A 24057-nucleotide genomic window follows, 5' to 3' on the forward strand; every position below is an offset into this window, starting at 1 on the left:
ATTATAATGCTTCTCGGAAACTTTTTATTTTGCAAAAATACGTAACGTAGAATTTGATAGAAATTTCTGTTGCAGTGTATATACAAGGCGAAATTAATGGAATTCTTCGAGATTAAACGACACCTTCTTGGGAATTCTCCCGACTTTTACCGCGCGATAAGCGACTACTTTCGTACAAAAAAAAAGAAAAAAAAAGAAAGAAAGAATAAGAAAAAAATCAAACTTTTTGACTCTGCATTTCTAACGTCAACGAATTGTCATCGAAACGACGAAAACGCCGCGCGCTCTCTGGACTTACGGAGACGGTAAACGGGGTATTACGAGTGTCAGGTTCACGAACGAGCTGACGAAGTATCTCGACGGGTGGGTGAATAAAAACTCCGTCCCCGGCGTAGAAGGAAATTGAATCGATTGTAATTAAAACTTGTATAACGAAGGCACGCGCGAGCGCGCGATGTTCATTCCAGCTGTCCGGATACCTGGACGGCGGAAATCCCATTTTTCAGTCTACGTCGCGCCGAATCATCGTGCGAGGGAACTAAAATCCATCGTGTGTTTTATAAATTAGCGCGCAGCTTTTGATCCCTTCCCCTCCCCCCCGAGAGCCCGGGAGATTCGGAAACTGTACGAATATCCCGGACACAATGGTTCTTCTCTTCGTTCTTTCCAAAATTTAATTTCACAAAATGTAATCCAAGCCGGATACAAGGTGAGTACGGAGCGAATGTTCGCTTTCCTTCTTTCCTTTTCGCACGATTTTTCTCTCATTACACTCTTTAAATCGAAATCAGTATACTATTCACTGAAAGACGGTGAATAGTCTGATTTCAGTGCTATGCTTTTAACTGTATCAATCAGTGATACGTGCATTGTCTTTCGGTGATACATATTGTATAATGCGAGGTCTGTCTGGAAAGTATCCAGTCATTTTGAGTATCTAGAGAGCCGATCGCGCGGCCCTTGTACAACTTGACAGCCAGTCAGAGGGGACCCTGCTGAGCACACATGTACAGTTATTAACCAATGGGGCAGCTCACTTGATAATGAGACGTCATTGATTGACCATTATGTACTGCGTGACCATTCACATTCACAATGACCGAGCGGCCAAAGCCAGCAAAGCCAAGTTATATGAACGCCGCGCGATCGGTTTCCGAGATACATTTCAAATTGCTACATATTCCCGACGGACTTCGTGGATTGATTCAGTGGGAGTATCTCCTTCTCCCTTTTCGGAATTGTTCAAAACTGATAAACTGATCACTCTTGATCAGTTATAAATAAAACATTGCAAGTTAAGTGAGATTTCGTTGATTCTGATTTAGAAAATATAAAAAAGTAATGGATCAAGTAAAATTAATCAAATTACAACGTTAAATGTCTTAACGCGATTAAGCTGTTAGGATAAAAAGTAATTTTTTTTGCATTGAAGATTAAAGAACATCGAACTCAAGTAGCCGGGAGAGGTGGGAGGGGAGGGGAAATGCCTAAGTGCCATCAAGGTTGGAATATGTAAATTAATCTGCTTCGCGCGATGGGATCTTGCTCGTAATTTTCTTGATTCCGCGTCTGCACTGCCCGTCTCTTCTTATTGTGAATTCAATTACACGGGCAGCAACATCGGCACCAAGCGAGGCACTTATCGTCGCTAGGAATATCGCATAATCGCCATTGATGAGAATTATGTGCCAAGAAACGATATCGATTAACGTTTAGTCTAGATGTTTCCCCTGGTTTCGTATAATTATAATAATTATATAATTATTATAATTTTGCCTGTTTATTAATTTCCTTCCTGGAAAAACAAGAAAAAAAAACACACTGGTTAACATTTATGCATTAATCAGCGAATTTATAAATGCGCAAGAATTATTTAAGAAAAAAAAATATTCATATTGACGTTCTTGCAAAATTATATAAATATTCTGATTAAATATTGTATATCCAGTTATGTAATAACGAAAAACAGTGAGAAACTTTTGCAAAAAGATCATAACAACATTATACAAAAAAAGAATCTAGCTCTTTTCAAGTGCTAGATTCCTTATTACAATAAAAAAATGTGACAACATACGGACACCCAAAGAAAAGTTAATTTGATGAAATTGTTTCTTTAACTTGATTGTTTTAAGTTGAAATGAAAATATCTTTAAGGAAAATAAAAATTGATTTAATTCCAAGAAAAGTTATTATTATAGTAATTTATTTTTTTAAATAAATTATTTGTCTAAAGAAATAATTTTTTAAATTTAGAAAGTGCTGACAGAATGTAAGAAATAATTTAATTGTTCTGGTATTAAAAATATATTTCTTTCATTTAAAAAAGGATTTGCGTTGCACAGCCAAACTATTTCTTTAATTCTAATAAAAGGAGTTTTTTCACCAAAAAGTTTTTCAAATCAAAGAAACTTTTCTTTAATCGTGCAGCAATGCACAAATTCCTTTGAACAAATATTTTTTTATTTGAAGAAGAAACTTTTCTCCGAGTAAAAAAATGAGATTTTATTGAATATCTTTGAACTTTTTTGATTATTTTTACCTGCTTTTGTCAGAATGGGGCCACTCGATACAGAGAACAACGCGGCCGGTCAAAATACGTCAGTTACTAGTTTTATTTAATAAATATAATATTACATTGTAACATAAGGAATATCGTATATAATCATCGCCATTCGCGCGTCCCGCGCTCGCGCGATTCCAAGCGGCCAAATCCTCTTGCGAATCGTCCGAGCGACAGCGTGTATGTGTGTGTGTGAACATGTAATATAACTTTATTCTTTGTGATATAGAACACTTTTCTTTCTCTCTAACGACGGCACAAAACATACAATATATTACAATATCGTTACAGGGACAGTCATTGGCGCCGAGCGACTCTGTCGCTCGACAGTTTCGGGCATTTTGTCGACATTTGCAGAAATCTCGACGTAGAGATCTGAAACGGTGCTCTTAAACGGAGTACAATTTCGCGACGTGGAAAATGCTCGAGCAACGAGAATCAAATCCATATTCCCGCGTAGAATTCTCTACGGCGAGATTTTGCTGTTCGAGGCTCTCTTTTTGATTCGTTACGTTACACGGAGCGGACGATTGGATATGTTATCGTGGGCAGTGTCGTTAGTACGTATATTAAAATAACAATGTCGAAATAATATCAAACAGATAATATGACATCAAAATAAGATAATATTGTTCGTTAATTCGCCTGCTTAAATGCCGAAGGTTCGAAAAACAATTAAGAGATAAATTTAAAGGTTATTATATCATAATAAGGACAGTTTTATATCAAGCCAATATATATGTGTATATATATGCAGATAAATGCAATTTATTTTTGCAAACGGCCGAAGATCGAACCCGATAATGCGCTGCGGCGATGTGATTAAAAGTGACGAGAGCACGAAGAGAGATAACTTTCCTACACTTTACCCGCACACCCATCCGCCCGTCCTTTATTTTCCATTATTCTTTACGATCTATCGGTTTAACGATTTCATCGACGATCCTCTATTTACACAACATCGTTAAACCCGTATAAACGCTCGTTCGCGCCGAACCGTGAAATTCACCGGAGCCATAAGTCCATCGAAAAAAATTTTAATAACCGATGTTTACGAAGCTTAATTACCCGGCGACACATCACAAGTTGTATCCGTGACAGACGTTTCCGCTGCCTCTGACCTTTCCCAACTTTGCGATACAAAGTTGCCGTTGAAACTGTTTTCGACCGATATTGAATTTTTATTTAATAATCAACTCGATGCGCGTTTCGAAATAACTCGCGCGTCAGGAAATACAAGATTTACAATTGAAATTAAATCAAGCGATAACAACAATGATTTGACACTGGCAATGATTGAAAACGGATTAATTAACGAAAATATAACATTTACCGCGATAAATAATAATCATGTACCACTAAAAAAAAGCAATTAATTACAAACTGTTATATCTCTTAGCGTAAAACATATCGATTAACTGAAAATAACAATCAATTAGTCGTGAAAATGAAGGAATCTTGTGATTTCATGGTTTATTAGAATGTTATGTTATTGGATTTTTTTTTTGTAGGTAGAAATTTACACGCACGCGATAAAGTATCTAAGAGACAACGTATAAAATCACCGAGAAGTTCACAAATTCGCACCGTATTCGTAAACGTGATCTTAAATAAGAAAATTTACGTAGACAACGTGTCTTTCGTGCGAATTAAAAAATACTACTTTGTAATAATTACGAGTCCGTATACGGAGGAGCGACGAACATTCCGCTCGCTTTCGCGCAAAGGTAGCAACCACATTTTACAATATTTCTCGCACCCTCGGAGAAACTAATTTCCGCCCCGTTTTTTCTCCTTGGTTTGTCGCGTCGGAGAAACGCGACGGTCCACTCGCGCGCGGAAGCTGCACGACTTTCCATTAATTAATCTAATATGTACAAATCGGATCGACGGTACAGCTGCTAAAAGGGACACTTCGAGATTCTCCATGGAAGTGGAAGATCGCTGGAAACACCACGAACACATATATCGCAAAGCGTTGTATCTCTGCGACATTTATCATTCGCGCATAATCATAAGAAAGAACACCTCGGAGGTACGGCATATTATATCAATTTGACAGGTATTCATTGCGCGGCATAAGCGTCTCAAAAATTGAAAAAAAAAAGAAAAGAAACAGATCCCAGATTCATGTCAATCGTTAACATTCGTGATTATCGAAGAGTTCATCAAATTATTATTTAATTATTTACAAAAAAAAAAAAACAAATCGGAATAAGTTATGTCTTCGTACCTTCTGAAGACTCGCTCTCCTCTCGCGTTATCTCCAAGAAATAACTCCTCGTCATCTGGCACGCAAATTCATTTTACACGAATTACACTTTACTACATTTTTCGGGCTGCGTACACAATACGCGGAGAGAATACCCCGGAATCGCGTCCCCCTCGTCGACAAGAAGACACTTACTGTCAATACTCGCAAAGAAAGAGAGAGAGAGAGAGAAAGAGAAAAAGAGAGAGGGGGAAGGGGAAAGGGTCGACAGCAAAATATCTGACATACGAAAATAGATGTATAAGATTTTCTTTACATCGTTTCGCTATCACAAGAGTTACCTACGATAATTGTCTAGGGCAAGTGACGCGATCTGATATGTCATATATACATGTACGATACAATATATACATATATACCTCTATACGCTTGGTAAAAGAAATCTCTGTCGGTCAGCTGTCAGTCTGTTTGTCCACGATAACCGCCGTACAAACAAATAAAAGTCACTATATGAAATTTTAATTCTTTTGTCCCCTCTGTAAGCCTGACTCTCTCTCTGGCCCCTTTTGTATCCCGCGAAATCACTTCTCGCTTACAAAAGCTCTGCATTCGTGAAGAAACGCAAAAAGTTGGAAACTCAGCAATATAATTTTATTATTCGAGGAAATAAATGTTTTAGAAAGTAAATGAGAAAATTTAGAGATTTTTACACAACAGGACGTTAATGGTAAAGAGATTCGGAAAATTCGTAAAACTTCAATAAATATATAGTCAAAGTGATTCCAGCGATAAAGGTATTAAATTATGGAAGAATCGTTTAAAATTTAAATGAGTAAAATAGGTCGAGATAAACCTGATCCCAAATATCTCGTTCCAGCGAATGTACATATATTAATTATATATCTCAGACTCTTGTTTGGAATAAATTACTAATATATTTATATATCTGCGTGTGTACATCTTCTCACGCTTCTTCCCCCCCCCTTTCTCTCTTTCTTTCTCTCTCTCTCTCTCCGATACCCCCTCTCGTTCGATAATAAAACGCAAAGATGCAGGAACAATATGTACAATGGTGCCACGCATGCGTTGTCACGATTAGCAATTAATTGTGTTGCACCGATCGAAATATTTACACGCACACTATACCTGCCACTCCTTTTAAAATTTCCCACAAAAATGTGATCGAAATATCGTCTTGCGAAATTCAGCTAAATTTGAGAAGTATGGAAAGTTCTTAGGTTAATGATTCACTTATTTCAATAATGTACGGTGAAATTTTATAAATCCTTGATCTGTTATGAAAGTTTTTGTCTCCTTTCCTCCGAATGAAATTAGCGAAAGAAATTGAGTATGAGGAAACAGAAAATGATATGAGAACATGATTTTTAGGCCATATTAACGTAAATTGTCAGGATTAGCATCAACAGAAATTTAATAAAAATGCCTCCTTCACACATCTGTGGAATAAAAAGTTGATTAAAAATTTTTGTAATTCTTCCTAACACGAAAGAATTCATTTTAGTTGAACCGTACGAGTCAATCGTTTACTTTAAACTGTTTATGTTAATTGTCCTAGAGTGGTCAATATTATTTGTCACTTTTTTTTTGTTCCGTGTATCATCCCATGAGAAATTACCTTCGCTTCTCTATCGCTTCCGCAAAGTTCTTCACTGCCAACAACGTCGCGCGTTACACGAAGAGTCAAAGAGGTAGTATTCGATACGATTAACATACGGCAGTGTCGTTTGGAAGGGGCAAGACGCTTGTGTATACTCTCAAAATTTTAACCGACCAACGCGAACGCGCCGAGATCGACGGTCGATCGGCCTATGGCTTAAGATCATTGCACAAAGTTCACGTTGTACGTCTCGACTTGCATCGGTTGCAAGCCGATCTCCTGGAAACCGTCCTTCAGACGGGCGCCAGGCTTCGTGCCGGTCAACGACGTCTTCGTGACGTTGACTTTGTCAAGTTTGTAGAATGCGGTTCCCTGCGCGAGTCTCTCGGTGAGCGGGCAGTGCTTCAGCGCTACGTCGATGCCCACGGAGCAGCTGTAGCCCTGCCGATGCAACACCATGAGCGCGCTGTTCACCGGGAAGTGTGGCAGCTTCTGATCGTGGTTGGTACGCAAATTAAGCAGATGTAGGTCGCACGGAAAGCTCTGACTCAGCAGTCGAACTTCCGGCGCCATCGTGACCTCTTGCTCGTTGCCATCCACCACGAAGATATTCACCGGATAATTAAGAGTGTTGCTCAGATGATTGGCGAATAGCGACGGTCTCGAGTACCTATCTTTCTCACCGCTGATATCTTCAAGTAACAACCAGTGTTTGATGACGGTCCGTCGATTGTCCAGCAAACCCTCGCCCATGCCCCGCGAATCGTCATATAGAGTCCTACGATCCAGCATCACCTCCAGCCAACCGGGCTGGTAGCTGGCCGCGCCTTGGCAATGGTTCACCAAGAGCGTTAGCCGGTGATTCGAGTCCTCGATGTAAGCCATGGTAGTGATAGGAAAGTAGTTGCCCTCGATGCCGATGCGCTCGATCTTGGTACGTTTGATCATCTGGTGGCCGTTCAAGTCGGTGTAGAATTCGGGCGGGTCGCCGTTCGAGATGTCGGTCTGCAGCCGCATGAACATCTCTGTCTCGCGATTCTTCGGTGGCGTCTCAAAGTCCACGATGTTGCGCAGGTAGATGGCCTCGCCGAGGCCACCGTCGCGATGGTAGATGGCCACGTGATGCGTTAATAATTTACCGTACTCGACGGTGAGGCGGGAACTCAGGCTGCCGCTGACGATGTAGATTTTTTGGTGCGGCGTGTACGCTTCCAGGACGTCCTTGTCGGTGTCTCGGAGATTTGGGTCAGGCATGAATAGATAGGCACCGCTGTGGAACTGCGCCGAGGGGTACGCGGCGAACTGCACAGCGCACTGCATGATCTTGCCGGTGGATTTTTTCGTTACGCGCTTCAGGAAACCCGTCTGCCCGTCAAACAACAGTTTCATCCGCTGATTCTCGAGCTGCACGTCGCCCACCTGCATGGGTTTGATGGGAAAGACGTTGTCCTTGCCGCAACGGCTGCAGTATACCGTCGAGATGGCTTCCGCCGGTACCTTATCGACCTGCCGCAGATGATACGTGGCGATCGACAGCGGCTTCAGCTCAGCTACGAAGAGCAGCACGTACACGTCGTGCGTGATGCTCGTGGCGTTCATCACCGGCGCGATCTGATAGGGTATAGGATTCTTCTGAGGGTCCAGGACTTTGATTTTATATGACGTGACTTTGAGACTGATCACTTCCTGTCTGGGTTGCGCCAGTGGATTGAACAGAACGATCTTCCTAGTCTCATGACCATTTACGCCGATCGGTATCTTTTTCGGCAGCTTTTCGTAACTGTCTCTGTCCGACTCGGCCAGCACGTAGACGGAATTCGATTTGCCGTTGATGGTGGCCGCGAGCGACTGAATAGCGAAGCTCTGCAGACTCGTCGTATCCGAGATCGACTCGAAGAGTTTCAGCGCGTAATCCTTCATGACGAAGGACTTGGAGGTGCCGGTGATCGCGTCGTGATGTTGGAACAGACCCAGATTACGCCTCGCCTTCACCAATTTCTCGAAATGCGTCTCGTAAAGTTTTATATCCTTGCCGGACTGCTTGGCGAGATTTAGTGTGATCGTGTAGAGGATCTCGGCGGATCTGAGATTCGCCTCGAGCTCGCGGTCCAGAATCTTCATGTACGGTCTGGTGGTGAAGTACCCGCTCCAATAGGCTGGCCTACCCTCGCTAAAGATGTCCGAGTACACGAAGAAGTCGCCTGTTAATGACGGGAACTTGCTCACGCGCTTTTGTATCTCGCGGAAATAGTCCTTCGGCGTGCCAAATACCACCTCGGCATTGTACTCGTCCTTCCGGCTGTTTATGTAGTCCATCAAGATTTTGTAGTTGGTGTACTGTTGATCCCATTCAATCGCGTGGTCGTATCTAAACAAATAACATAAAAAAAAAACGTGATGTTTTTCTAATAAAAGTATTCTTTTTTTCTTAAAGCACACATGTGTATGTGTTATAAAAAATATTAATCTGAATTACAATTGAATTATGTGTTGTTATAATTATTTTACAAATTTAGGAAGTAAAAAAATTGTAAAAAAAAATTAAATTAAATTAAATTAAATTATAAATACAAATAGATGTGGTTTCTTGAAACGAAGTTATGCGAACCTGAAATCATCGCCGAGTGGCATCAGCACGACGTTGTGAGTGAATAACGAGCCGGTTCTTGCGTACTGCTCCAGCAACAGCTCGGCCATCTGCTTGACGTTGTTGGGCGTGATCTCGACGGCGCGGACCGAGTACTCGGTGTACTCGCCACGTATCTTACGGAAGTCGAAGTTGAGGCAGACGTGCGGATGCGGGCCGCACGAATGTTTGATGTTGTAGATATCAAACGGCTGATTGTGGGTAAGCATGTCGGCTGTGCCGTCGCGGTCCCATGGCTGTCGCCAGACGAAGTCGCCGTATTGCTTCTTCGCGAACCACTGCTTCCACGCGTAGTGTATCCTCTGGATCACCGTGCCGGACGCGCCCGATGCCCTGAGAAAGTAAGGTATGGTGCCGCCGTGGCCGAACGGGTCGACGGACCAGCCCGATTCGGGTATCACGTCGAGATTCGTTTTCAGCCATTGGTGACCTGAAATTTAGACAAGAAATTGGATGTATAATCACCTGACGCTAGTCTCAAAGATTTAAATTTTGTAATCAGCAATTTGATTCTTAACTCTCTGATCACACAATTAATTTTTTAAATTCTCAAGAGTTCAAGAAGAAATCTTAAATTATGAAAGAAAGGTTCTTGCAGTTTTTAAAATACAAAGTGCGTCGATAAAGGAGAAATTAATAGTTTAAACGTGATTGCTTTATTAGTTTTAGTAATTCTCTCTGCAAGCACATTGTGCCTGAAATATCCTAAGAAAAATATTTCAAATATTTCAGACCATTCGAGAAAATTTATTTTCGCATCTCCTCTGTTGTTATTTTATATTAAAATATTTAATCCCTTCGAACATTTGTGAGAGAATATCTAGACAGAATATCGATCGATAAGGCGAGACGCATTATGCTTAAAATAAAAATAAAATTATTAATAACAAAATGAAATCGTTAATACGTTCTATTAACTGCAGTGGAATGTCGACTTCGAAACTATTTTTAAATGATGCATGAAGAAACGTTGTAAACTTTTTTTTAAGACGTTGAATTAGATATTTTGCTCTTTTCCACTATTTTATTTTAAATTTGTATATGTTCTTTATTTGGGGAGTAAAAATTTTATTAGTTTGCTAATAGGATTCGATATAACTCGCGTACAGCTTCAGTTTATTTTCGTTTAATCTGCTAAAACTAATCTACAACTTAATTATGGATCGCATATCGCAAAAGCCGCGTCTGCCGGCCTTTTTTACGGCATGCATTAATTTGCATCGGCGAGAGCCTTTTAAAGTTCATCCTGCCGCGTTCTGCGCGATGCAATCAAATATTCATAATGCGGATTAATCCGCTGTTTCCGTGTCCTGAATATTCCAATTCTTCGAGCCATGATGAACGCGCACCGAAAACGTAAATTTACTAACTGCCCATGCATCGCGATATTAAACAAATGAACAGCGTAATAAAGTCAGTCAATGAATTAAGTGACATATGTTGCTAAAATCACCGATTAAAAAGTAAGATCATTACTGTGATGTAAAATCCTCGAAATCCAGCTGTGTTCAGCGGATATATGTCTTTATTACTAATAAAATATTTGATTCTGTAAACCCTTCATATTTATAACAATTATTTATAAAAATTATAGGTGGTGTCTACCAACTACCAACAAATATTTGTAATTAATGGTACACATGGATACATTTTATTAATTAATTATAGAAACGGTGTAAAAATATAGTAAACTAAGTGTCTCCAAAGTTAAAGCGAAGCAGTCAGTTAACAGGAGAGTCGGTCGGATAAAGGGATAGTTAGGGTAAATGCGATTAAAGGAATACGCCATTAGCGGATGGGAAACATCGGGCTCGTTGAAAAAGTTAGCGATGCCGCCGCGGTTAGGAAGAGGGTCGTCGATCATGCCCGAGCAGGGTCAGACGACGCGGAAACTTACGGCATGGTTGGCGAAATTAATCCCGCTGGAACGCGAGAGCGGAGGGCGCGGATAGGCTCGCGGACGGGGGAGGGGGGTAGAAAGGGGAAATGGCTAATAGAATTAACCCGTAAAGTCAGCGGTAGTTAGACGATAGGTACATAGGAATAGAGGTATACTACTTTGCTCAACGTCCAGTTGTGACGAGCTCTCGGGTGTCGTGTACGTTATCAGCGTTAACTATCGTTCGACTGGTGTTTTTAACATAATCTCGTGAATGATTGTTACGGGTGGGCAAGTACGATAAATGATATCTGCGAGGCACGCGAAGGGAACGGTTTGTAAATCAAACGGATTATGTCATTTGAACAGAACTCCTTACCTATAATATGTGTTACATCTTATTTTATGTAATACACATCGTATTTCATTATATTTTATTTATCTGCTGTGATAAACGTTTTTAGAATAAATATTAAGTGAAGGTGCAAAAGTTTTGGTCCTTTCTGAAGAGATAATACTCTTATTACAGTATATAAAACATTGATTTATATTACGGTGAATTATATATTGGAAAGATGTTATCGAGAACTATTTATAAAACAAGTTGATATTATTTGAGTTATTTTCAGTGTTATTTTCGTACTGGCACAAATAAACTTGAAAAACGAATATTCGCATGCAATTTTAATGTATGAATGTCGGAAAGAAGAGAGAACAAAAATAGTACATGTAAAAAAACAAAGAGAATTTTAAAAAATCATCACAAGTGCTTTTTATGGCATTTATCATTTTTGTTTTTTTTCTTTTTTTTTAAAATGAAATTCGTACATTATATAGCCTATACAATTTTTTAATTTATTTTTGTTAACACAAAATAGCATTGTAAATAACTCAAATAGCATCACCTTTTTGTTACAGACAGTTACAAGGGTCATCATTTAAATATAAGTATAATTTGCTATAAAATCAGTGTTGATACAGTATAACAAGAGCAACGTCAAAAACAAAGGGGAGCAATACTTTTGCACTAACTTAATTTCTGAAGCAACTATCGTATTATTCTGTACTCTTTCTCATACAGTTATTATATTAACGTTTCCCGTAGACGTTGAGAGAAGTCCAATTTGACTGGAATTGATTAATTGACGATGTGACTGGAGTGAAATTGGATTTGAATGAGATTTTCCGAAAATTAACAATTATTCAACGGCCAAATGTATGAAGGTAGAAATCCGCGGCTATCCAGAAAAGTCCACCGTTCGCGATTTAATACCGCTCGTGGAGTATGCGGATATTAATGTTCACTTTGTGATGTGAACATCTCCTGAATCTACCTAAAATCCAAATTCTCGGGGTCATTCGCAGCTCGCTCGCAACCCGGAAATTGCATCAATTATTCGAGAAAGCCAGAGCTCGGCCGCAAATTGCGCGTTCGTCGTACTATCCCGCCGATGGAGCTCGCATTATTGTGGAAGTCCGGACCTCGTGCGCGCGCGCGCGCAAGAGAGAGAGAGTTATAGGAGAAAGAAAGAGAGAGAGAGAGAGAGAGAGAGAGGAGAGGAACATGGAAGAGAATTGAGGGGAGGATACAGATATGGATGCCAAGGTGGGAAAGAGGGAGTAGAAGGGTGCCTAATGCGGGGAATAAACCATTAAACTGTACTCAGCCGGTGCTCGACTGATTATAACTCGTTAGAGCTGCACGACATGTGTGCATTAACGGAATTATCGCGGGTTATAACGCGTTGCAACCCTTCCCGAAAGATTGTGTCTCTTCCACGTGTGAATCCGCTACATTCCCGCGAGATTCGAGCAGAATAATCGGGAGATTACTTTTTAAAAGGACTGAAGCCGATCTTGCTGGAGAAAAAAAGTCAAAGATATATTTTCCCAAAATAGAGTCGCGAGTCTCGAGCAAAAGGAGAAAATAATTTTGTTAACGCAGTAAAAATTTTAGAAGAGCTTATCAATTCATGAGGAAATGTAATCGCACGAACTAGATAATAATGTATAATTTAAGAAATTAAAAAAATAAATAAATAAACGAGTATATTATTAAGACATTTTTTCGATTGCACGTTTTTCAAGTTTTTACGAATGATCAAAAAGAAGGAGCGGAAAAAGAAGTTACGAAAAAGCTACGGTCACGTTCTGGTGCTCCGAGATAAAACGTGCAAGTGGGAAAGCGCAGCATGTCGAGATGCCACGTGAGATACGCAGTATATGCTGCACGGAGTAAATCAACGTGCTAATTTTTTGGCTCCAACTTGATGCCGGTGGAATTTCAAATGTCGACTTTATCACGAAACGCTCGAAGAAAGCAGTATTTTTTTTTAATAAAATTTTTTCGTAAATTCTCATTGCGATGTCCACATCAACGAACGGAATGAAAAAGAGAATTTGTATTTCTCATTGATACGAAATTAGCTATATGTATAAAGCGTTTGTTTCTCTCTCTCTCTCTCTCTTCCGTAATTTTTATTTTAGTGCTTCTACCAGAGAACGCTTCCACTTCGGGCCCCGGCGCGCGGTGTAGATTGGTCTTGAAGTATCTAGACGCGATTCCAATCTAGTGCAATTGTCGAAGAAGAAGCGTGACGGTTAGTGGCGTGAATAATGCAAGGCCACCACACTCGGTGTCCGTGTCGTCGATTATTAATAGTCCGGATCGGTCGTATCGCGATAAACCGCCGTGAAATTTTCAAACAGTACATAAAACAAAGAAGAGGCAAGTCTATCCATAACTGGCCGATAATGAGAGACATCGTGCGCCACTTGTTGCTCTCGTTCCGAGTTCTAATCACCGAAGCTGCTACGTTCGTACGATCCTTACAATTTTCCCAGCGGAGTTCGCCGGACCAAGCTCATTAATCGCTATTAATTAGCATCGACAGACCGCAATCCCAATTGGAACGAATGATTTATGTCTCTGCACGTTCATTCTGATCAGATTTATTATCCGTAATTTGGTATCGTTAAACAGTACAGCATCATTTCAGCTTTCTACTCTCATTCTACTTTTAATGATATTTTTTTTTCCTCTCAGTGCCTCTCCGGCACAGCAGTGTAGCAACGTCAAGCTTTAAAAAGTTGCTTGAAATCAGTGAAATACCTCTCATTAATTTAGTTTTAGATCACTATATAAGAAATATATAAAGATATAAATTTCTCCGCGCGTTTTAAAGCTACAAAATTAGAACGTATCGATGGGCATCAAGATTTTATAGACAGACTTTTACATCCGCGATAATTTACGTTTAAAACACATGCGCTCCGGGTTTGCCGCAAAGCGAGAAAACTAACGGATTTTCCTGTCAAGTGGTATTTACGGGATTATCCCGTGTGCGCACTGCAGCCATACGGTCCGCTAATTGCAGCTAATTTCCAGCGTCGGCATCGTCGAACGAAAACGACCGAGATATTCCGCGACAGCCCGGTAATGGACCTCGTCTCGATGCGCTTCCGGTTATTATCGTTCCTCCAGCGTGTTACAGGTGAGGGAGGAATGGCTCGCGTTTATCTCTGCGATTCACAGCCGACATCGCAACACGACCATCTGGACCGTCGCGTCGCGTTGTTTTCCCTGTTATCGAATACGCTGGTCTCGATTGTGAGAAAACATTCCCCGCTTTGCTGCAAACGTCTGCAGTCTCACGATTGGTTTTTAGTTCCGCAGTTTCAGTCGGCATAAAAACGAATAAAACGAGAATAATAGAAACATAATAAACTATACAAATAAAGATGCAATTTAGAAAAAAAAATAAGTAAAGAGAATAAAGTTAATGTTAAAAATGTGAATAATGTTGAAAAAATAAAGACATGATAATCTGAAAAAAAAATAAGCATAACAGACGTGAGTAATATTATTTCATTTCACGGCGGTTGTCCGTGTTTTTAATTTAGAATTTTTAATGTTATCGACGTTCTCATCTCTTTGAGAACGTTTCTCGACATTCGCGCGTGTACGTTTAGATTTAGGTATAAATAAATATACTTCTATAAATTAGAACGACGATGTAACAAAGAGTGACAGAGACGATGATGTTCGAATCCGAAATGAGACAGACAGGCGGATAATTAATTTGTCGTGTTTATGATTCATGGGGAACGGATTTCCATCGCAAACACCCCGCCATTATGATACGATCGCTCCATTGTCCTTACGTCGAATCAGGTCGGCTCGGGGCCGTATATCAGTCGGCCATTCTGATCGAACAGGTGCGATCAGAATGAGATGCGTTCGCGTACGGCCTCGTAAATTATGCCGATCCGCTCGCCATGCGTGACGTCCGCGATTTGTTGCGGGATGCAGTTGCGGCCGAATGCATAATTCTACGTGCGGAGATCCGTCCATAATGCCGCGCGGTTGCGAGCTAATCTGATAAAAATGAAATCAGCGCCCGTGATCGATAAACAAAATTTAATCACGCCGATTCCGCCCGTACGTTAATAGTATAATTAAGCACACGTAACAATCGAAACTATCACTAATATATTTTTAGGATCTTGTGAAACACAACTTGATACATACGTTTACTTTATTCTACTTAAAGTTCAAACTAGAAATTAATCCTGCAATGCGTACACTGAAAACAATTTTTATGTTCTAGTAAATATATTTATTTTAACATCATTTCTTTTTAATTTAAAGAATATTTTCTAAGTTTAAAAAATTATTTTATATTAACTAATATTTATTTAAACGTAGGAAACGATGTTAAAATAAATATATTCACTTGAACATAAAAAAAAACTTTTTTTTAAATATATACAATGTTTTTCTGAAAGAAATTTTCTTTCGAACAGTTACACCTAAAGATACACCTCGGGAATTATTTGCTTTAAATCGTATAAATAACTTGTATGAAAATTCCGAGTTCTCCGGTTTATTCCGAAATATTCTCTATATGCTCGAAGTTCCCTTCCTCTCAAATTTCCGGGGGCACTGGCATGTTTCGAACAGAGTTCGGAGCAATCGAACGCGTCGTCCAAACTCTCGCGGGATTGTCTCGTCTCTCGTGCAGTCTCCGACCCGGCCCTCCCGCGTCCTCCCGGTGCAACTGCAACCGGTCGCTCTTCTCTCGGGGATCTCTCGATTCCGAAATAAGACCTCGCCGGTCTTCTCGGTGGCAATTCTCGAGTGAAATACTTATGGCTCGAAAAGTTCTCGTCGCTGGTGTAACTTTGTGTGTGTGTGTGTGTGTGTGTGTGTGTGTGTGTGTGTGTGTGTGTGTGTGTGTGTGTGTGTGTGTGTGTTACACGCGACTCCTACACGACGGCAAGCTTGTCGTTGCCGATCTCGCTCGATAGCTCGATCGGATTTAATCAAGCGGAAGGAAAAGCGCAATTCGGAATGCACCGGGCAGGAACGGAGGAAGAAAACCGTACTCTCTTCCGATATCCCCAATCGCATACATGTTTCAAGCTTAGACGTGGACGCTCGTGGTTTTTTCACAAGAATACATTATTAAGATCTCGCCTTTTTACATTACTTATCTTTATTTCACTCAACGACAACTCATGTATGTCAGAAATATGCATTGGAATGTATTGAAACGTATTGAAACACTTTTAATCGTTCATCGGGTATTAAGCGTGCTGGACGTGTTGATTTGGAGTTTTTTGTTTCAAGCGAACACTAAACAATTGGATTTATCGCTTGAGATCGCAAGAGACTGAAGTTAGAGCCGTGAATGTAGCAGCACTTTATACGCAACATCCGCTCGTTTCGCACTTCCGAGCAGCGTTCTGCATTCTCATCTCGTCGGGTAAACTGCAATTGCGATCAACACTCGAGGATCTAATTACGGCCGACGGCCCTTTTCTTGGCGCCTTGTTTCATCTCTCCCTCTCCGTCGGACGGGGGGCAGGGCGAGTGCGAAGAAGGCGTTGGAAAAAAAGTTGAACAAGCGGAAGCGGGAAGGGAAGGAAATCCCATTGAGGGAAGGGGGTACCATTGTCTTCCGACCACCGCAGGATCTCGTTAGCCTACTTTTCTCCCTCTGTCTTCTCCCTTCTCTTTCTCTCTTTTTTTTCTGCTGTGATCCTCCAGGCGTACGTCGTTTTCCTTTCCGCGTGTAACGCACGTCTCCCCGCTTTTTTCCGCTTAGGTAATCACCCTGCCTCGAACGCCACCCATTTTCCGCCTATTATCGTCGCTCCTCTCTTTTAACCCGCGCCCACGTCATTTTGTTCTTAGATCTTCTCCTCTTCACCCCCAACCCCTCCCCGCCCCCTTAAACCTTCCGCTTTTAACGTTACTCTGATATTTTCGCAAATCTGCCAGCATTGTTATCCTCGGGTTTATGCATCCGAAAAGTCTTTAATACAACATGTAATGGCGCCCGCATTATGCTTCGCGTAATGGCTTTTCGCGTATGCAATTTCTCTTCGATGGCTTTTTTTAATAAAACCTAACTTTTAACTTTAACTTTAACTTTTTTTTTTTTTTTTTAATCTAAAACCGTTTCTTCACGTCACATCTGCGCTGTGTCCGCCGTTCTTTATTGTATATGTCAATACAAAACCGAAATAGTGCGTTCGCTCGTATGATTCTTTTTGCATATTGCGCAACAAAAATATAATTTAAAAAATATTGACCTTTCGACGTTTTTCGCGCTGCAGAAAAATCAACTCTCGCGGGTGAAATAATAATAATAACATACTTCCTTAAGCTGTACATGTTTTGAAGACTTTTCACATTTACGTTTTAGTTTCATTTACTCTAAGAATAATTTAATACCGTCAATATTTATACGGAAAACATTAACTAAATTGAATTTTATCACGTATCCTTTTGCGTCGTGGGTTCGTTAAATCGTTACGTTTAATTAGTTGATGTATAATATCTATTGACGTACAAGGATATTATTTAAATTAAATCACTACGTCGAATTAGTAAATGTGTAATATTCGTTGAAGTTCTACATTGCTTCAAAACGTGACTCGCTTCCGCCGCGCGGTTGTGAAATAAGCGTGCCACGTTTATTGCCTTATGTGCCACGTCTCGAGCAGCGGAATAAGACTCTATCCTTTTAACGACGGAAATTTTCGCGATCGTTCCGCGAGCTGTTACGAGGTGAGGCGAGGCGCACCGCCCCCGGCGAGCGACTGGCGACGAAAACGCTTGTAACTAGCTGCTCTCTCGGTCAAAGTGCTCTCGGTCTAGTCGAGAGCCATAACCGTAACTATTCTGTAGCCCCGTGGAACAATGGCTGTTCCACAATAATAACAACGACGCGGCCGCAATAATTTCTACGTTCATGCGCAGCGGCGCGCGGCGTGGCGCCGGAGGTGTGGGCGAAGCTTCCAATTTTTGAATATCCTTCCGAGAGATATCCGAACCGCGAGATGTCTCGACAAATATACATATTCAAAATTATATTTGTATTTAATATGGAATGTATTCGATATTAAAAATATTTCTCACATGAACAACGGGGGTTAACAGACAAAGTGACACGAAACCCCCCCCCCTGACGTTTATCTCCCAATTATCAATCACTTACCCCACACCTAATGATCCTTCCGCCTCTCCGTCTCATTTTCGTTATTTCCTTTCTACTTTTCCCATATTTCCAATCTGAATATGACTGTTTCGGGTGTCACCACGTCGCGTCGGTACAAAATTGTTTAAAATTTTCTTGGATGAGATCAGTCAGTGATTAGACAGAATGAGATAGTTTTATTGCTTAATTTTTTCACAAAGAATAATTTTTAATAGCTCGAGGGTCTTTAAACATTATTTATTTTAATTTATGGTTACCATGCAGCTTCATATTTTTATACTTTTAACGCTTTGATCTTTATTTTTGTTGGTTGCCCACCATTTGCATTTTGACAATTTTTACTCGTAACTTTGACTATTATTTCTGTTTTTACCCATCTATTATTACTACGTCATAAAGTGAGTCCGTTTACTAATTCTGACGCGAAACGTTCTGGCGAAATTAATTCCACGAGATGAATCAGTGGTGGACTTCTAAAAGTACAGATGTACAACGTTATTACTGCTCAACATTATTCACCGAGCGATAGACTGAAGATGACTTTATGTTAAGTCGAAACGCGTTATTTATTTTGCGTATTAATTTGATTTGATAAATTCGCCTTTACATCGAACGCTGTTATTTTTGTTAATAACTTAGTTCTTGTTTGATTTTGAATTTTCACGGTTATTGCTTATAATTAATTTTTCTTTTTTTTTTTCCAAAAATCATATCGCGCAAAATTGTCCTTCCAATGGCTACAGTTTCCTTCAAACAGACGCGTTAGTTATTAGCAGAAAAACATCGTGCCACAACCGATCGTGCTCTACAAGCACCACCGCGCAACGTGACGTGTCGCATGCATCGTGGGATCACGGGGACTCACACCGGTGGATTTCCGGAAATTGGCGGATTTCGGAATTCGAGAAAACAGAATAGTCGCGGAATATTGCGCGTGCTGTCGCGCGCTATTTCGATGCAAATAACATCGCGCGCGCGGCAGAATCCCGTGGCGGTTCACGACGATCATCCCGACTCTCCGTGATCGAAACCAAGATCATTTTGTCGACGATGAAAATCAAAATTCGCCATCGTGAAGGCCGTTCGTTGATCTCGGCGTCACGTCTTCTCAGGAGACGATTACGGCGAACTCTCTCAGACAACAATGAGGATACATCCTCCTGTTACAACTTCCTCGAAATGTGTATCCCCGTATTAAGACCGATACGGCACTCTACCCCCTAGATGCACGTACACTCGGGGCACGTAGCGAAAGAGAACGCGGAAACAGAATGCGAGCCCAGGGAGAAATATGAAGCCTTCGGGATACGACACGGCCCGTAAACGCTTTTATCCCGCGCGATATTTGCAGTGGATCTTTGGAAGCCTGTCTTAAAAAGTGCGCGCGCGCACACGAAGGAGAGCGCCGACGGTGATGATCAGCGTGAGAGAGCGCCGTGCACATCCAGTCTAAAGGGACGACCGGTCAGAGCTTCGTTTCGCAGAGCGATATTATCGTCGCTCGCGGGATTGCGTTTAATACTTAGTCGTCGTTTATTAAAAGATCGTTCCTTTGTTCGCGCGAAGAAGCTCGAGCGAGGAAACGGGAGTCCCGGGTCTAAGATGATAGGCTGCCTCCTTGAAGAGCATCGCCTGAATGCCTGCTCGCGTAGAGATTAATTTTCTGGATGGGATGAAGACGAGAAATGGATTTAATGTGACACCGGCCCGAACGAGAACCGAACACTCAAAGACATCTTATATAGTGAAACAATCATTCGGATATAACTGGAAAATCTCATCGACGGCGCGTACGGTGTTTTATTATAATTTATATGTTATTTTTAATACGAATAATTATCAAATAAATAATTATAAAATAAGTGTTAGCGGCAATTATTTTAACGATGGAAATTTCGCGACCACTCTGTAAAATAATTTAAATAATTATGTAATTTTAGAAATGTTGTTCATCATATATGTACATAAAATATGTTATTTGAAAAAGAATATTACTATATTTTTTCGAACAGCCAAAATGTATAATGCATATCATTTTGTAGGAAACATTGTGCATATAATATTTTAGGAGATACAATGTACATTATATTTTTCAACGCATAATAGGATTATTTTATACGTTATAAATAAAATTTTATAAAATAAATGTTTTAAAAATATCATTTCTAATTATGAAATTTTAATCTTCAGTTTTTCAAACCTGATTTCACATATTGGACCACATTTTTTTTTTTTCTAAAACGTATTATTCGACGTTATTACACCAGGTGAATTTTTCATTTTCTTCGACGTATTCGAAACAAATTTTTCGACGAGATTGAAACTCAACGATGTTTGTAAATGTAATACCAAAATAAGATGAAAATTTCAAAAGTGACGTTGCACAATACAATCTCTCTCAAATGCGAAGAAATCGCGTCGCGGTCATTGATCCGCGATTTACAAATCGGCAGTTACGTTAATACATTAATCGTAATCGCGCGCACGAGCGCGTTGTTTGTTTGCGTTTTCGACGATTAATGCACGCGATTTATGCTCGGTTTATGCATACTCGCGGCAAATCGACGATAGCACGACTGGATTTTCGTGTTTAGGGGAAGGGGAGGGAAGAGAAGGAGGGGGGAAGCGCAATCGCGAATATCGCTGTCGAATATTTGCGTCCAGGCGGTGCTCGTTGGTGTAATGCGCCCACCGAAAGTACACACACGCACAATATATTGGATATCCGCAACGCGGTGGCGGCGGCAGTTTAGCGCGACAGTCGTTAACGGCGGCCGCGTCGAACTTGGCAATTTAACGTTCTAGGCGCGAACGCGCGTCGCGCCATACATATTCAGTGGCCTAATAATTAGGAGTTAATACACCTGAGCGGCATTATTTCAATTTAATACCGGTGCCGCCGGAAAATCGGAAATGCCCGCAAAATCGCGGGCCATTGAGAGGCCGACGCGCGTGCACCCTCCTCCCGCCCCCGCGTCGCGACATTGGACATTGCGTAATTCGCGCTCTGTGTACCCACCTTTGATCTTAACTCGATAATCCTATTTGTAAACGGCAATGCCATTGCGATAAAGAGCCTTTGAGCGTCACCGATGCAGTTCGCAATATTTGATTTCTGTGGATTTGTAATAGATTTATAAATCCGAGATCTCTCGGGGGATCTGACATTTCGAAATGAATATTATATAGTACGCTTTGATACACGAACCCATCTCACTTTCTCCAAATCTCATAGAGTGAAAAAATCACTCGAAAATCGCACGAGCTCGATTTTCATAAGGGCGAATTTGACCCTTATTAGAGAGGCTTGAAAAATTGCGCGAGCTCAAATTTCGCTCCTCTCGAGTGACGTCTCACTCCACGAGATACGGGAGAGTATTACGTTGTATTTATTTTATTGCGTTACGTAATATTTGCGGGATACGTAGCATTTCGCAAATAAATGGGGGACAATATTTCAAAGATAATGCATCCTCGGGTTCTCCAAAGGCTGAAGCAACAACAAAAAGCATGCATATTTTTGTTGGGAAAAATTTCGCGTTGGACTATGAGTTTAATATGAAGATAAAAAGAAATATTCGCATTCCTCGTTACGAGGAGGCGCTAAACATAGCGCGGACCGCATAAAGCCCGGATATATTAACGTATACGCGGAAAAGAGGACCGCCGCCGCGCCATCGTCGTCGTCGTCGTTGCGTACACCGCGCGCACAATGGCAATTCGATTTTTTTGCGCCGGCGATGAATACGACGGCCGTGCAAAAACAAGCTGTTAGATCCCCCGTCCGTACGACGACAATTATTTCGCGCGGACACGAGAGCGAGCGAGTGCATTATTCGGGGCGAGTGCAGGCGGCCGGACGCGCTTCGAGGACCCTCGGCTTTTCCCCCTCGCTTGTTGTACAACGCGTTTCGCGCGCGCGGAAACCGCGCGGACGACAGGTCATAACATGCTGTACGTTTTGTTGTTGCACCCCTTCATCCGCTGTTAATGATTGTACGTTGCTCGCGGAAATTTCACGTCGCATACCGCGTCGTGTGTCGCGTGCATGCGCGCGACGCGACGGGCCCTGGATCGCTCGGAGGCCAGACAAGAGATGTGTGGGGCGACGATATTTGTTTCCTGAAATGTCGGGAATCTGACGCGGAGGGGGATGACAATTAAACCTGATTTCCATGTTGCCGAGGTCGACCGCGTCGCTCCACAAAATTTAACGAAATATTCCATGTTTATCGTAAATTTTTATTTACCGCCATCATGTATGCGTGTGAAATTATTCCAAACGGAGAATGTCCCTTCTTAATCCGGGAATAGTCACCCTAATTTTTTGAGTAAACAATTTAGTGATTGTTTCACTCCAGTTAAAAGTTATTGTTATTAACTGCAATGTATATATGTTATTGGTCGTTTTATAATTTATTATTATCTTACATTATATTTTATATATAAATTTAATCAATATTTTCTGAAAAAGTTAGGAGAAACTAACGGAAGAAGCTCATAAAACAACTTATTACGGCAGTATTTTTAAACAAGTCAGTTAATAAAACGCTTTTATATTGAAAGTTTTCATTGAGATATATATAAAAGTTCGTAAACAATAGTTATTATAAAAAAAAACAAAATTTATTATTATATAATATTCATTTTATCATTTCAATTTGAAACAAGGCTAAGTCGCTAAACTTATTTATATCGTTATATTGAAGATTCGAAAAGATCATAACTGAAATTGAAAAATGATCCATTATTACTAGCAGGCTTTTAATAAAACTGAATGTCTAATTTTTATTCTCGTTATATTTGCACGTTACAATCACATACATTCTGATAATATAAATGTAGATTGTACAAATCACATATTCGAGATAATTATATTTCTCTGAAAACGAACAGTTACCTTTTTCCAGAGAATCATAATTTTAGAAAATTATATCACTTTTCTCCAAGACTTTCTAATAGCGTTAAAAAAATTGAATTTTTTACTTATATCTATCTTTTGCATAATCTTCAGATTCAGATGAATTAATTTCTACTGTCGCTCCAAATTCAATTTATTACGATTGAGAGAATGTATGAAATTAAATTGATCCGAGTCTCCCTTTTCGCTCGACTTGCTTTTTAATAATCGCACGAGAGTAATTCCATCCGAGAGCTATTCTTTTCGGTTCTCTTACAACCTTTTCTTATATTGAGCTTCCGACGTGAAACTACCCACGAGACTACCAACGTATTCCATGTTGCATCAGGTCACGGTACGCCTGACCCGACTGCGCTATATTCGGAGAACGGGCGCACGTGGTATCCACAGCAAACATTAGGAATAATCCTGCCGCAGCTATGCGACATACGTACGATAATAGTTATTACCGTCCCCCCTGTTACGAGGGAAGGCCGTTCCGCGTCCCGACGATACAGCACGCGAGAGCAAGCCCCGTGGAAAGGTAATCAACGCCGACTGAAATTTCCACGAGGGTGGTAAAATCTTTCGCGGTAACATTAAACCGACGGAGAGCGAGAAGGATCCTTTTCCCTTCATTGCGAGAAAGAGGAGGAGGAGGAAGGAGTGGAAGGAGGGGAAAGAGGAAAAGGAGGAGGAGGAGGAGGAGGAAGTCGTAATCAGACGGCTCCGA

At 40.7% G+C, this 24057-nt stretch overlaps 1 protein-coding gene across 3 annotated transcripts in view; it reads right to left on the minus strand.

Moving 5' to 3' along the window:
• Positions 1-2588: 2588 nt before the first annotated feature.
• The window catches only part of LOC105207885 (alpha-mannosidase 2), a 154406-nt gene continuing 132937 nt past the window's right edge, over positions 2589-24057 (minus strand). For all 3 annotated transcript variants that reach the window (XM_011177549.3, XM_039446986.1, XM_026133176.2), the window contains 2 exons: positions 8999-9467; positions 2589-8758 (listed from right to left, as the gene is read on the minus strand). In XM_011177549.3, coding sequence (XP_011175851.1) covers positions 6613-8758; positions 8999-9467 — 2615 coding nt within the window. In that variant the 3' untranslated portion in view covers positions 2589-6612. The remainder of the gene's footprint in view (positions 8759-8998; positions 9468-24057) is intronic.

The sequence above is a fragment of the Solenopsis invicta genome, chromosome 3 (assembly GCF_016802725.1).
Source record: "Solenopsis invicta isolate M01_SB chromosome 3, UNIL_Sinv_3.0, whole genome shotgun sequence".
Classification (NCBI taxonomy): domain Eukaryota; kingdom Metazoa; phylum Arthropoda; class Insecta; order Hymenoptera; family Formicidae; genus Solenopsis; species Solenopsis invicta.